We start from the raw sequence: 16335 nt of genomic DNA on the forward strand, positions 1-16335 counted from the left end.
CCCCCTTTACTGAAGCTAAAGAGGCTGGCTCCTGCTTTATTAACCTGGGCAGTCTCCAGATGAAGAGCCTCCTAGAACTCTGAAGAACTTGTGCAAACAGGCTATCAGAAACAGCACTAACCCTGACAGACTGATGCTGCTGGAAGTAGAAAAGTGGAGACACTTCCACAGCAGGAGAAGAAAGAGAACCAGCCTCTCTTCTCCATTGGCCTGCTGCATTAGAGAGGATTTTTATTTAGATCAAGGGCTCAGCTGACAAGCCACATAACCTTCAGCTGGCCAGTGCACAGCTCTATCAAATCAATCGATAGCTTACACACTATGGACTGATTTTTAACCCCTCAGAAACTGGGGAAAACTAAAACTCTAGAAATGAAACTGAAGTTCAACAAATTTTAACAACACCTAAAACTAATTAGACAAGGTCTTTGCAGAATCTGTCTTTAATCTTAAAAGAAAAAGAAAACCCAAACCAAAAAAACCTCAAATCACCTTCAAGGTCTGTGATCATGGCCTCATGCTTATTCTTGAGTTTGGCTAAACTCTTAGATTTCTCCTCTTCCTCTGTCAGGTTTGTTGTAAATTCAGACATTCTGTCTTCCAACAGTTTCTTTTCCTGCAAAATTGAGAGAGCAGTGTCAAAGCAGTAGCTGGAATTACAGGATATTTTGCCAGAGCTGACTGTGCATAGAGATGTCAATGTCATGAGTGCCTACTCCTGCTACAAACTCAGAAAGAAAAAAATCCTTTCAGGATCACAGACAGTATTCAAATAAATTTGAATTTAAATTAAAGATTTGTATTTGATGGTCCTTTCAAAATTGAAAGGGAAGTCTGTTAATGAAATAACTTGATACTGCTTGGCATAACAATGTATCAGAAAATGTTTGCTCATGGATCATTATTTAGTCAAGGCTACTTAAATATCACACAATAGTGACTGTCAAGAATACAACCAGGCAGGTAATTTCAAAAATTCAGGTCAGAATTCTCAAAGACAACACTGAATTAATTAATAAAATTCCCTGTAAGAGGGGAAAGGTCAGCTTTTGGAGGGTGGCTCCAAAAATACTTGTGTATTTTTAGCTTGTGGAAGAAGCTGCAGGAGTCTTACCTTAGCCAATTTGAGATTCTGATCTTCCAGAACTAGCACATCTTCTTCCAGTTTCTTCAATTTGGCCTCTGTGGTCACTTTTTCTAGCTGCAGCTTCTGCCTTGCACTTTCCTCTTCTTCGAGCTGCTCCTCTAGTTCCTTCACAACACACACAGAAAAGCAAGGTGTTGGTCAGTGCTGCTCACCTACCCATGTAACAGCACAGGGGCAATACTAAAACAGGTTTCTTCACCCTTCCTTCAAGGTTTTATTAGTAGCTCCTAGAGTGACATCTCTGTCGTGACATAATGCAACATACTGCATCCTAACCAACAAGTTTTCTAGCAGAATAGACAATGCTATATTTTGCAAAGAGCACTACCTTTCCTAAAACAAAGCAAAGACTCCTCTAATTATTTGAGAAGTGGTCATCATCTTCAGGAACGGAACGGCTCGTTCCAGATGACTGACTGAACGCCTCAGGCTCAGCACCAGAATCGCTGCATTCTGTTGCTGTTTCCACTGATAGATTTTTCTATGCCTTTTTTTCCCCCTGCTCTCTTTCATTTCCCTCCAAGTTGAGACAAAAGAACCACTCTAACATTTACTAACCTCTTTACTGACAAGAGATAGCATTCCTAAGGCATTACCTGGATGTTCTGCTGCATTTTCTTCTTTTCAGCCTGAAGATGTTGACACCGTTCTTCCTCTTCCTCCACCCTTGCTTCCAGGTCATGACATATCTCCTCCAGTTCTTGTTTCTTGGCTGTCAGGCGGGCTCTTATCTCCTCAGCTTCAGCACAGAGTTCGGTTTCTGCTTGCAACTGTTCCTGCAGCTGCATCTTCTCTGCCATTAGCTACATTGGATGCAAAGCCACAAGTAAGACAAGCTCCAACTTACCAAAGCACTTAGCAATCTGTGTTAAGTGAAGTTATGTGCTCCTGTGTTCCACGGCTACAGTTTTAAACACTGCAGCACTCGCCTGCTCCTAATCAAAAGCTAAATATCAAATCACAGTTTCAAGTGTTGGTTCTCCTTCACAAGCCACACGATGCAACCCCATATCATGTTAGCCTTCACAAATTTTTCAAGACCATATCCATTTGAAATAAGGATATTGTCTATTTCCCCCTGCAAAAGTAATGAATAATTAACAGCCCTACAGAAAAACAATTCTGCTTCCACCTTCTGTGTTCCAAACAGAAAGGATTCCATTAAAGATGAGACTGAATTCAACCAGCTTGCTACAAAACATACCCAAAGGAGACTTTTCCTCACATAATGTCTCTAGAAGAGCAATAGGTGGTCACTGTACAAAATGACCTGCTGGAGGAACTAAGCTGGGAAGAGGGGCAAAGCAAATTGACCAAGATGGCAGCCAAGTCCCATGTTTCAGCAAGCTGCAATCCTGCAGCTTGTCCATCAGACCAAGAAAGCAAAAGAGGTGTTCTCAAGCAGTTAGACAAGTATAGAGAGAACAACTTTTACACATCATATTTTCAAACTCACCTGAGCCTGGAAGGTCTCCATCTCAGTCAGTCTATTTTCTGCAGCTATCTGCTTCTCCTTGACCTTTATTAGTTCTTCTTCCTTGGCCATCATCTCCTCTTCCTGTCTGCTTACTTGCAGAAGGGGTTTCACCTGAAAGGGAAACCAAGGGAATGAGATGTATATAAGGAAAAAAGGGAAACATAAAGAAATGCTCTTGCACTTGATAAGCATTGAATAAAAAACCATTTTACATAAGTGTCATACTTGAAGGACTGACCAGTTCTTTTTTGTGAACATCAGGGGAATCAGAGGACTAGATATCATCTACTCTGTCAACAGCACACTTTCTGCCTGTCCATCTATTCCTCCGGAATGGGATGCATAAGGAAAGGGTTCAGTAATTTCCAGACCCTCAAGGGTTAAGCAGTAATAGGAAGAGAATAAAAAAGTTGCAGTACAGGGGGGAAATTTACATCCAAGTCAATGTCATACACATGGACTTCTGTAAGGCCTTTGACACAGTCCCCCACAACATCCTTCTCTCTAAATTGAAGAGATATGGATTTGATGGGTGGAGTGCTTGGTGGATCAGGAACAGGCTGTGTGGTTGAATCCAGAGGGTAGTAGTCACCAGTTCAATGTCCAGATGGAGACTGGTGACAAGCGGTTCCCTCAGAAATCCTTACTGGGACCAGTGTTATTTAATATCTTCGTTAATGACACAGACGAAGGGATCCAGTGCACCCTCAGTAAATTTGCAAATAACACCAAGCTAAGCAGTGCCACTGATGCACCAGATGCCAACCAGAGGGACCTGGACAAGCCTGAGAAGTGGGCCCATGGGAATCTCATGAGGTTCAATGAGGCCAAGTGTAAGGTCCTGCACCTAGGTCATGGCAATCCCCTGTTATCAGTATAGGCTGAGAGGTGAAGGGATTGAGAACATCCCTGTGGAGAAGGACATAGAGGTTTCTGGTAGATGAAAAACTGGACATGAGCTGGTAACATGTGCTTACAGCCCAGAAATTGTGTCCTGGGCTGCATCAAAAGCAGTGTGGTCAGCAAGTCAAGGGAGTGGATTCTGCCCCTCTAATCTGGTGAGATCCCACCTGGAGTAGTGACTGTGTCCAGGTCTGGGGTACTCAGCCTGCTGGAGTGGGTACAGAGGAGTGTCACAAAAAATACCATAGGGAGCACCTCTCCTATGAAGACAGGCTGAGAGAGTTGGAGTTTTTCAGCCTGGAGAAGAGAAGGCTACAGGGAGACCTTACAGCACCTTCCAGTACTTAAACAGGGTTTCTAAAAATGATGGGGCCAAACTTTTTAGGAAGCCTGTTGTGATAGGACAAGGAATAATAGCATTAAACTATCAGAGGATAGATTTAGACGACATATAAGGAAAGAATTTTTTACAACAAGGCTGGTGAAACACTGGAACAGGTTTTTTTAGAGGTGGTGGATGGATGCCCCATCCATGGAAACTCACAGTCAAGTTGGATGGGGCTCTAAGCAAACTGATCTAGTTGAAGATGTCCCTAGTTATTGCAAGGGGGTTGGATTAGATGATGTTTAAAGATCCCTTGCAACCCAAACTACTTGATAATTCTATAAAAAGACAAACAACACCCATCTCTGTGCCTACCCCATAAAACCCCTTAGAAGTAATTTTATAGGAAGAAGAAAAGTTTAAACTCTGCTCTCAACTCTCATTTAGCTGCAAAGGCTCAAGGCTAAAAAGCAAGAAATCCCATGGATTTAGAAAAGAGACCATTTCTTCATGTGTTCATTGTCTTTATAAAGGTAAAATATCTAGAAGTATTACAGCAAGATCAGACCTCAGTGCTTTTCCTTTGCTCTTACAACCCTGGACAAAGAGATGGCAAGCCACCCCCATAATAATAATTTTTGCCTAGCTAAATTGACTAGTCACATGGCAAGTGACTCTCTGAAGTGCCACATCATCAAAGCAAGTGATCCCCTTACTGTTCTTAGGCATAAAACATTAAAAGATGACTTCTGCTTTTCCACAACATTACTTGGATATGGCCTTGTATCCGATTTATGCATAGATATGCATGTGACATATTGCATAGCTATAAAATGTACTATGATATGCTCTGCCTGAACAAATCAAGGTGTAGTTTCAAGCCAGCCCAATTGCAGAGGGAGTGCTTTTTGTGCTCTGGTTCAACCTGAGAAGCTGAAATTGCAACCAAACTGTCGAAATTGCAAAGGGAAAAATATTACCTTGGTGAACAACCTCCACCACTGCCAGTTCCGCAGTTTCAAATAGGCAGCACAGTTTCTCTGAAGCACTTTCATAGCTGTCAATTGCTGCTGGCGCTTGGCAAATGCTCTGCAAAGTAAGGGGAAGTCAGACAAAGGAACACACAGCAGCACACAATTCTCATCACCAAGCCCTTTCCAAGATACTTCTATGTTTTTTCTTTAGAAGGTTCTCTCCTAAAAAAACAGCAAAGTTTTCAGTGAACTTTCTCTCTTTTCAAGTTTTTTTCTGCTCAGGTAAGAGTGGCTATTCTTTCCTTTGTTCAATTTCCTATCTAATAATTTTTTCCCTAATGTCTTCTAATCTGAAAAGCCTCACTATTTTCACTTCCAGAAAGGGAGATCTGGAACAGAGGTGTGTTTTCCCACCAAACTGACAGGTACTACTTTTGTTTTTACAACTGTACCATTTACAGCCCTGCCTAGTAGCTTATGAGAAATCCTACACCTCCTGGATCAGTACTGTATTAAGACCTTTTCATTTTCACCTTTGCAATTTGCAACACTTTTGTCAAAAACCTGGTCTGCTGCATAGTACTCTTATAAAGAGGAACAGACTTCATTGCTCAGGTAGTTTCTGGGATAGCAGCACACAGAGATTCCGGCAGGTGCCAGAAGTCTGGCCTTACAGAGATGAAAAAGCCCTAAAAGACCACAAAGTGTTAATTATACACAAAAAATAAATCATGACCTTTCTGGCAAAAAATAATTTCTAGCTACCTTTTACTGAAGATAAACTTGCACATGAATAGGAGAAATATGTACTTGAAAAATTATGGTACTTACTTTCTGGCCAGGTAGCCTCTGCAGCATGCCTGGAAGCCAATAATGACATCTGTGATCTTCAGGTCTCTCTCTTCTTCAAGATGAGCAAGGACTCCAGCTCTGAAAAACACTTTACTCTGCCCAATTCTGTAAAGGTTGGAATCCAGCTCCAATGCTTTGATCTAAAATGAGAGAGGGAAGAACTCAATGTCCTGCAAAGGCTGCTTCATGTGAAACATCACAAAACACATTTGTGTCCCACGACTGTACGACATCCCTTCCCTACAATGAGCTGCTCAGGCCAACCAAAGTTGCTAACTCCCAATAAAGTCCTGCTCTGTCCTAATTAAGAGGAGTTTGAGCTCAACCAAGCACAGCATGAAATGGAGGTAAGCACAGACAGAAAATATGACAGAAAACACTGTTCTATACAACATCACATCAAGCACCCAGAATACAAGGAAGCTGTGACGAACATGTCTAGTCCCTAGAGTCCTCTTCCTTTCCTAGAGGAAACACATCTGTTGATCCTTCCTAATCACTTTTCCCAGCCCTAACCTATGTCAAAAAAAGACACCCCAACCCAACCTTCCTTCAAAGGATTTGCTGTCAAGGCTTATAATGGTTAAGAATAATAAGCTATACTCCCTTCAGACAGAAAAAAAGGGAATCCCTTACAGTCAAATTCAATTCAGTCTCCCCTAATCATCAAGCTAGAGCCAAAGCTTTTCCTTTGAAGCAGGTAATTCTGCGGAAATTAATTGGAGCCTTCACTGAAAGCATTTGTCAACAGCAGGCCATTACAAAAATTTTATTGAAACTTATACTTTAAGAATGTGCTAAAGATAACATTAATGCTTCTAAGCATTTGGATTCTATGAACACTGCTGGCATCTTAAAGTGTATGCACCTGTGGAAACAGAAAGATCCTCTTTGCCTAAGATTACTGAACCTCATGCTAGCCAAAAGCCTCCATCCATGAAGCCAAGAGAAGGCTTTTTGCACCCCTCTCTCAGACAAAACATTTGACTTTGGAATTTTGGTCTGATATATTTAGCATTCACAACTCCAACTTTTAAACCACACTCCTAAAGCTTATTCTATTCAAGTAGAGTTTCTGGGATGTCTTACCATCAGCACGCAAGCCTGCTTTCCGTCCATAAATCCTTTGGGAATTGCATTTGGAGTTAAGATTTCATATCTGAAAACGAGAAAGCATCAGACCAGTCACACAAGTATATTTTAAAACAACAACAAACAAAATAAATCAGTATGCATTCCTATGTCATTATGAGTTTGGCAGTTCAGAGAAAAAAATTCTATGAATTCTCTCTATTCAACAGAGTATGAAGCAGCAGTCTCGGATGGAGTCCTCTACACCTCACCTTAACCACATGCTTACTAGAGAAGTCAAAGATGCTTTTGGAAGGTTTAGTGCCAGGGAATACCAAGATACAGATGTGCTGCCTTTGAAAAATTGGTGATCTAGTTGCAATAAAATACTTCAATTTTTGTACTTATGTCTAAACTTTGCCAGGGCAAAGACTGCTTTGGATTCTTTTCTAGGGCTCACCTTTGTCTGAATTCCTGGAATACAACTCTGTTGGGGAAACCTTGACGACAAATACGGATTCCCTCCAGCACTCCATTACAGCGAAGCTGGTCGAGGACCAAGTGGGGATCTAGTTTTCCAGCCTAGTGAGGAAAATGTATATTTTATAAATACCACAAAGCTTTTACAAAAGGGGCTTACCCCCTTGCCTCTCTCTCTTTTTTTGTAAAGCAGTCAGTTCTCTCTTTTCCAGTTAGAAACAACTGAAAGCTTTTATGCTACCTTATGAAGAACTGCAAAGATCAGTCTCCAAAATTTTAGTAAGTATACAGTTATTTAGAACAACCTTAAAAAGATACCCTGAGAAAACAGGACCTCTTCAAGATCTTTTGCCAAACCTGACAAAAGATAACAACCCAGCCACATGCCCCAGGAAGCCCAGGTAAGACTGCCTGGGCTGTGCTGTTTTGACTGTACCTTTTTCTCATGGTTGGGGATAATGCAACGGACGAAGTTGGGGTTGGTGTTCCTCAAGGTAGCCATCAGTTTAGCCAGCTGTTCTTTATAGAGCTGTCCCACTGTTCGGAACATACCCTTCCTGGTTTTAAAGGCCCCTGGCAATGCTGTATCTGACATACCAGCTACCTGATCCAGCCCAACAATACGGTCAACTAGAGAGAGCACAAGAAAGAGTGTTAAAATTCAGCCACAAACAAAGGAAGCACTGGAACATACAAAGAACATCTGGGTAGAACAGGATCAATGAGAGGAGCTGCAGGATCCTTTTTGCTTCATCTCTACACAGATGTCGACTCCTGTACAGAAGTTGTGCAGGGATAGGAGCAGGAAGGAAAAGAAAGCATCAGCTCGCTACAGGAAGTTTGAGTGATGGAGTTAAACTTACTCCCAAACATATTCTACTGATGCCCTGGATGGCAGCTCTGGAAGAGCAATCCAGAAATGAGTTTTGGATGCTTCTACTTGCTTAGCTTACAATGTAAGACAACAAACCAAAAGTTCTAGCTGCTAGCCCAGCAGAGTCAACTATTAGTTAACTCTGATCCAGAAATGGCCACAGACAGAGAAAAAGCCCAGCTTCACTCTCGCATTACAGGCAGGACTGGTGATCAGAAAAGCCGCATCCACTTGTAAACTGAACAAACATGGTCAAAGGCATGACAGAAACCAAACCTGAAGATACCACTGTTTGAGTTGGTTTTGGAGTACAAGTATTCTATGAAAGACATGAACAATACCACTAGGAGAGAGTCAGAACTCTCTGCCCCAACAGTTTCTCCACTATGTCACAGTGACATGCAAGTACTAATAAAGTCATCACCTTGATGGATGGACTCCACAGATCCTTTTCTTTTTTTTTTTGCCTTAACAGAAGCCAGCTAAATCTGATAGTAGCAGGGGCAAAAAGAAACGAAAGCATTACTTTTTCCCATTGCTTTTCTACATGGAGAAAAAAATTCACCCATCCAACAAAAGCTAACTGTATCACTATAAATTTCCATACTCCCAGTACATTTTTATTAAGTGCTTCAAGCTACTTTTCACTATCTTGGTTGGTTGATGCCTACACTCAGGCTCCCAATCTTCACTTCAGAAAACACACCAGCTTGTGTTCAACTGTCTTCTGATTAAAAAAAAACCCCACAACTGCTAAGAGACATTCCTACAAAAGAAAAAACAAGAAAGAATATTCTGATTTACAGTTAATATTAATTTAGAACTGCTCACTTTTAGAGCAGTTGTTAGAATAGGGTCAAGGTTGCCTTATCAGAAAGAAAAGAAGGTTATGTTACTAGATGACATCACAGGGAAATCCACAGAAGTGTGTCCCAGATTGTGGCTTTAACAATCCTCTCAAAAATCTTGAGCCCTGCCATCTACATCAAGATAGCAAAAAGGACAGTCATTGCAACAGGAGATCCAGCAAAGAACAATAAATGAAAACTGATAAGCTGTAGTCAGTTGACATTTCAAGTCCAAAAGGAGCATCACACAGCAAAGGCCTTGAGAGGCACAACTTGGTGACAGTCATTTTTGATCCAGTAAAAGTTCCCTTCCCAAACTAACTTTCTCTTAAATGATCAGCTGCTGAAGTTAAATTCCAATTCTAAAACTAATGTTAAACTGGATTTCAGTTTATATGCAGTCTTGAAAATCTTCCTTCCAAATCTTGCAAGAAATACAGCCTTGCTAACTCTACATTCAAACAGTTGTCAGGAACTTGCCTTTAGCTATTCCTATCCAAGTCTTGCAAGAGCAACTTTTAGCACCTCAATATATTCCTATTTTTCTTGTATTCACTTGTAAGGTCAGTTTTACTTTTGTTTTAAAATCCATGAGGAGCTACTAGCACAAAGCAGAGGAAATGAACAAGAAAGACAGGCAGGTATGACAAAGGGACAAAGAGAAGTTAACGGAAGCATTTCTTGCATGGCTCTAGGATGCATCACACACATGACACGACAGCTGGGTTTCTCAGTCACCTGGTTCTAGATGAAGAATAGGAAAGTGTTGATAGAAATAGGCTCTCTGAACCTTCTGCATCTCTGCAACAGACAGAGACGTCAAAGAAAACCTACCACAGAAAGTGACAGTAACAGTAAGACTCAAAAGCAGATAAACCCAGAGAAGATAAGAGTAAAATACTGAACAACACTGCAGAAAGAGCACACTAGTTGCAGGATTGAAAACACAGGTTTGACCTCAGATCTTGAGTTTGAGTGCTGCAGCTATGCAAGCTGCTGGGACGTAATGGCACATTCATATTTTATCCCGGCATTCTTGATTTTGAGAAATAATTGCGATATATATTCAGGAAGTTTAATGTATGTTGATGGAAGTGAGCCTTTCTCTTGAGTTACAGCAAAGTTTTAATGAAATACCATAATCTAAGCAAAGGATGTTCCAGACAATGCTCATGTTGGCGGCTTAGTCTTCAGAGGAAAAAAAAGCAACACAGCTCATCATAGACTTTTGATGATCAAACAAACTCTTCTACATAAAACAAGAGAAAACAAATTAAATTAAGGTTAATTACATACCATCTTTCCACAGCTCAGACACAAACTTATCCGACGACTGGTGGAGAAGAGTAGCGATATTATCATTCAGTGGATCCATGTTCTTCATCAGCCATTCATCCGCCTTATAATCCACCTGGAGAAGACAAACACATCAAGAAAACTGGAGGGCAATTTTCTGCACCCTAAGATGCATCAACATCTGGTGCAGTCAGTAAAAGTAGCTGAGGTTTGCACAATCAACAACAGATTACCTCACCATTCTTGGATTTGCCATCTAAGTAAGCATACCTATGGATTTCAAACCCTTACAAACAGCTGCATGTTCTGTTCTGTCAGTAAAGGGAATGGATTTGCAATGCTAGTTTGCACCACCCAGAGTGTGACACAAAACAACTGCATTATCATTTTTGCTGAAGAAGCCTTGATGCAGGTTTCTGAAAAGCACCTCCAATCTCACCAAATCACAGAGAACAAATTTAAATTGCTGTCAGTTTGACATGTCTTGAACTATAGATATATATTTCAAGTTTGAGATTACAGATAGATAGATAGATAGATAGATAGATAGATATAAACTTGCAGGTAAATCCCCTTAGGCACTGTAAGGTCCATAGCAATGGAACAATTTCATGGAATCTTCCAATGGTTTCTCATAGGCAACCATTTTGGTGAGTAGCCATTTCTAAGAAGCAGTGGTTATACATTACAAAATACAGTAGACATTCCAGTGGTCACATTGTAGCTATTCTTTACCTTGCCAGCATAATGTATGATACAGAAGTCAGCTTTGTCTTTCAGCTGTTTTGGCTTCTGAAATTTGGGGTGGGTGCCTTGTTCTTGCACAACTTTTTCCACAAAGCTTTTGTCTGTCGCTTTTGGGAACCAGCACTCTTCATCCAGCAGGGCCAGTATACCAGGAGGCCCAGCCTTAAAGAAGGGAAACATCACAACATCATTAAATACATGACTACACCAATAACTAACACCTTTAGATGGTTAGAGGAGAAAGAAAAAGGATTCCTAAGCCTGATCCACATCACATTCACCTGTTGTGTGGTATCAGTTTAACTACTTCCTTAATAATAGAAATTGTTAATAATTCTTCAATATCCTCATCTGAATTCTGACCACTTTTATGAGAAAGTCTCTTCTATGACATTTGTCTAGGTTGTTTTTTGGGGGAAAAAAAAATCTTTTTTTAATAAAAGAAACATTATCACACCGTTCTCTAAATATATCCAGGTGTCTAAATGCAGAATGCCATAGGAGAAAATTTTACAAACTAGTTCTTACTATTCTAACATCTATTAGGAAATTTATAAATTTTCAAGTTTCATTAGAACAGAATGAAAGCAACAGTGATTCACAGCTTCTCATCACACCTGTAGTTAAGTAACTTTACACTATTTATGGTAAGCTACACATACATCTAGTACTATGCAGATATACACAAATGAAGACAATTTAGTGAGAGGAAAAAGTGGTTGACTATATCTATTTTCATGCAGTATTTCCTACAGAACTGATACTAACAGCTCTATTGGTAACAGACTTTCAGACAAAGAAGAAACTGTTCATTTCTGCTTCTAATCATCACAGTATCGGTAGAAAATCACAAAAGCTAGAAGGTCAGTTTCCAGTCTACAGGTAGAGGTGATGTCCTCAGTGACAAAATCAGTGCAGCCATTTCTTGCTGCTCCATGGTAGAACAGCAAGCTTACCGGTTTCTCTATGAGGTCAATGCAGGGCTGCAGATCCAGGCCAAAGTCAATGAAATTCCACTCAATGCCCTCCCTCTGGTACTCCTCTTGCTCCAGAATGAACATGGTGTGGTTAAAGAGCTGCTGCAACTTTTCATTTGTGTAGTTAATACACAACTGCTCAAAGGAGTTCAGCTAATGAAAAAGGCAGAAAGATGTTTGAACAATTGCTTTTGTAGACACACCTACTATTCTCTTAGCACAAAAGATTGTATCTGTAGTTGAGGAATTTAAGCCAGTGTTGTGTGTGGGGCAGACAGTCCATTGTCAATAACCTCTTTGGTTATGAACTGCCTGTACTGTCACGTGCCACTGCATCACTGCTGCAATCCCCAGGGAAGTTCATACACTTTGTTCCTCAGACTTTGCAAAAGAATGTTTAGTTGTAAACAGCAGAAGAATTACTGCAGCTGCTTAACCCAGGAACAGAAAAGACTCTGGTTTTCTCACAAATGCAGAGCTGACAAATCCTCTTCATATGAAGAGGAAGCAACAGAAGTCTGAAGACAAATTCCAAAAAGCGTATGGACTGGAAAGTCCCTTTTTAATCCTCATATATAAAATCAGAGCAAGGAAAGTGAGGGAAATTTCTTCAAAATTTCTAAAATTCTTCAAACAGTAAGGACAAGATAAATAACCTACAGTGCATTTTTATGTTAGACCACAGAAAAGATAAGGTAGCTTCTAAAGAGAATGTCCAGTTCTACTTTCTCCATATTTCAGTAATTCCTAATCATGTTATTTCTGCTCTTCTCCTATTTATGAGATCCACCAACCATGAAACCAAAGGTACACCAATTAGAGAGGGGGAAGGAAACAAAACAAAACAAACAAACAAACAACAACAAAAAAAAAGTAGAAAAAATAATCAACTTTTCTGTGCCCTAGTTTTCCATTTCATGAATAAATGGTGCAATTGCACATGAACTAGATCCAGCATAACACAGGTTGACAGGAGCTGCCTGGCTGGGATAACAGCAGAATACTTCTTTTCTGATGGTAGTCTGTGGTTGCTTCAGATTAAGTATAATGCAAAGTCACATTCTAAAATTGTTTCATAGAATCTGATAAAGGTTTGACCTAACAGTTCACTGTCACCTGTAGAAGGAGCTCCCACTTCCCCTCTCTCTCATCTCTTCCTCAACTTTCCTTCAGCTCTTCCTCTCCTGCACTTATCCTTCAAGAGATTTTATGCTTTTTTTGTGGAATACGCATCCTTTCCCAAACTATGTTATTTTCCAGTTTTAAAATTATTTCCTTCAGCGGTCTTTGCTCCATATTAAACTGTACTGAGTGCAAGGACCTGACATCTCCTTACCTCAAAAATCTCAAAGCCAGCAATGTCAAGGATTCCAATGAAGGATGCACCCTGTCGCTTGGTCTTATCCAATGCTTTGTTGATCCGCATAACCAGCCACCGGAACATACGTTCGTAAGTGGCTTTAGCCAGCGCTTCAATGGCAAAATCAGCCTAAGGAGCAAAAAGATGAACATCAGGAGTTACATTATAAACCAAAGAAAGGCACAGAGTACACTGTTTCAGGACCTAACAGCCCAACTGTAGTCTGAGATTTTTCTCTCCACCACCAAATTCAGCAAACAAGGCTTATTTCAGAGGTTATTCCCAATGAAAAGCAGATGGCATACAGCCCCATATAGGAGAGTAAAGAATTTGTCTCTAAATTAGCATGTCAAAACAAAATTTCAGGATCCTGACTGTTGGAGAAACCAAGAGCTGGAATTAAAGAAAGAAAAGCTAATCACCTCCAAAAGACACCATGTAATAACATGGTGTTTCACAAGCCCAAAGAAAAGAATTTAAATTCTTTTGTAACTTTGGATTTGTGAAGCCAAATCCCTCCCTGACACCACCCTACCTGTGTTTGACATAAATACCATGTGTACTAAGAAATTAAACATCAAAATGCAAAGGCAGTATGGAAAGGCAATCTGTGACTGTTTCTAGCCTTCAATCTCTTCCCAATCCCTTCCATGTTATGGGGGCATGTTTCATTACTTAAAGAATAAGGATGTGTTCATAAGGAAGCTGGGCAGTGAGTAAGCACAGGGGCTTTGCTCCATTCAAGCAGCCACTAGCTCCTAGGTCAGGCTTCATTTAGAGAACAACCAGACTCAAGAGCATTACAAAATTTCCAATCAATTTCAAGGGTGAGAAGCAAATTTTTCCATCCTTGTAGCTGACCTACTCGAAGACAGTGCTTTTTGTATTACACCAACTCAAAAATGTCACCCTTGCACACCACACTGAAAGAACTTATTCCCTACAGACAGCCAGTCACCAAAATTAGGGGACTTGGGTTTTTTTTGTTGTTTTTTTTTTTTTAAGACAAGAAAAAGTGCTATAGGGGCAGGGTGATTTCTATCTTTACACAGATCAAATGAGCAAATACTAGAAAAAATATATATGCTACATTATTATGTGTAGTCATAAAGACGGTTAATAAACACTACAGAAACCTCTAATACATTCATTAGCTTTGTGGTGGTAAGATTAGACCAAAGTACTCGTTCATTTTTAGAGAACACATACCTGCTCTTTGGTCTGAGCTTTCTGCACATAATCTCGTCCAACTTTGATGCGAGGAGTCAGGATGCCTCTAGTGAAATCTGTCACATTGATACCCAAAAGGTGAGACACTTTCTGAGCCGCTGAAGATGAGAAGAGGAAACAAAGAGATTAATATTATTTTGTTTTTCTCACAGAAAACAAGAGAAAAAGAAAAACATTCAGGGAAAAAGAAATTTAGAAAAGCTAAGAAACAGCTTACAAAAAAATGTTAAATGAAGAACAGGTTGCTGAGACAAAGTATCTTCCTAATCAAAAAAATCCAAGAAAACTCTCTTGCCCATTCTACAGGTTACTGATTTTCTCGAGAATCCACAAGAGCAAATTTGAAGCAATAGATTCATAACACTAAATCATAACACAGAAGATTTAGAAAATTAGTCTGTAATCAATTTAAAAATACATCACATAATAGATTTCTTAATCAAGATAATTGTTCTGTCCTCATCCACTCATTAGTCTTTGAGGCAACTCTGTATTTCAGATTCAAGATCCAAAACCCAAATGGTTTACTCTCCTCCACAAAATGGCAGTTAGAGCATATTTTCAGTAATATAGCCAAAAAAATAAACAGTGATAAATTAGCACTTTTTCTATTTCTGCATTACATCTACAATGAAGGTCTAAGAGTTAAATCTTCCAACAGATAGTCTTCTATCATATGAAACACGGTACTATTTACACATGCAACAACGGGCAGTGCAATTAAAATACGTACACATACTTTATATCCACCACAAAACTATTCACCACTTCACTCTTACAGTTACAAGACTACTACTGTCAGCAAAGAACATTCCTTAAAGTCTGATAATATAAGTTTGAAGGAGCAATTATTCCAGCTTGGTTAAAACACACAAACACTCAACATATTCCAGTAGAGTAATCCTTTTCATCTGGTCATCACATGTACTTCCTGCCTAGCCCTGACACAAGAACAGTGCCACATTCCTGCCCGTGGGTGGCTGCAAACACACGCCTGCCAAACAGTGCGTATTTGTATGGAGCATGCCAGCTCCTTTGGCAAATAATTCACCTTATAGAAAAACAGGATTTCAGCATTCCATACATACTGTAATACATTCTCCTACTTGCAAGAACTTCCTGTAGGCTTTTTTCTGCACTTTTCTTTGGTGGGGAAGAGGAGATTGGTTACCTGTATTGTCTGGCATAGAGGCTTGGTCTGTATTACGCTCCTTCTTGAAGACTATGTTGCCAAGTTGAAGAACACCTGAGATAACCTTCAGCAGACCTTTTAAAATAATAATAATAACTCAGTGTCAGACATCACCGAAAGCCCTGATATGACCCAGTTACCTTTCCTGACATGGTTAAGAGGCCCTCCTCAACATCCCAAAGATCCTTCTGAAAAAAAACACTACAGGCAATTCCTTTACATGACTCCCATTCAGGACACAGAACTTGCCTTATCTTTTCTGTGCAAGATTACACAGCCTAAAAATTTACCCATTCTCAACATCACTATAGAACAGTGAGAGATGAAACTGAGGGCAATGAGGCACCTAAATCACATGCATTTTTTGATAAAACATTTGTTCTCAGTTAGAGGGTCAAAACTCACTCAATGAATACAATACTCAATTTTCCTCAATGATTACTGTTAAACATAGGAAAGAGATAGTTAAGAGCACAAACCAATTAAAGAAGAATTTTTTCTTTAACCCTGTTACACTTTCAGCTCCCTGACCAAGATCTGTAGTCCTTAGAGACATACAATATAACATATGGAAGGCAGCAG

The 16335-nt window shown here is 39.9% G+C and overlaps 1 protein-coding gene across 1 annotated transcript in view; it reads right to left on the bottom strand.

Annotated features, from left to right (window-relative positions):
* MYH9 (myosin heavy chain 9) overlaps window positions 1-16335 on the bottom strand; it is a 56789-nt gene that overhangs the window by 13490 nt on the left and 26964 nt on the right. Inside the window, exons 9-23 of the mRNA XM_008931579.3 lie at window positions 15733-15828; window positions 14541-14659; window positions 13308-13460; window positions 11951-12124; window positions 10983-11156; window positions 10248-10362; window positions 7666-7859; window positions 7210-7331; window positions 6768-6837; window positions 5658-5818; window positions 4833-4941; window positions 2604-2735; window positions 1744-1950; window positions 1115-1252; window positions 493-616 (exon numbers count right to left, since the gene is read on the bottom strand). Coding sequence (XP_008929827.1) covers window positions 493-616; window positions 1115-1252; window positions 1744-1950; window positions 2604-2735; window positions 4833-4941; window positions 5658-5818; window positions 6768-6837; window positions 7210-7331; window positions 7666-7859; window positions 10248-10362; window positions 10983-11156; window positions 11951-12124; window positions 13308-13460; window positions 14541-14659; window positions 15733-15828 — 2088 coding nt within the window. The remainder of the gene's footprint in view (window positions 1-492; window positions 617-1114; window positions 1253-1743; window positions 1951-2603; window positions 2736-4832; window positions 4942-5657; window positions 5819-6767; window positions 6838-7209; window positions 7332-7665; window positions 7860-10247; window positions 10363-10982; window positions 11157-11950; window positions 12125-13307; window positions 13461-14540; window positions 14660-15732; window positions 15829-16335) is intronic.

Source organism: Manacus vitellinus, unplaced genomic scaffold (genome assembly GCF_001715985.3).
Source record: "Manacus vitellinus isolate BGI_N305 unplaced genomic scaffold, ASM171598v3 scaffold_5_pilon, whole genome shotgun sequence".
Taxonomy (NCBI): domain Eukaryota; kingdom Metazoa; phylum Chordata; class Aves; order Passeriformes; family Pipridae; genus Manacus; species Manacus vitellinus.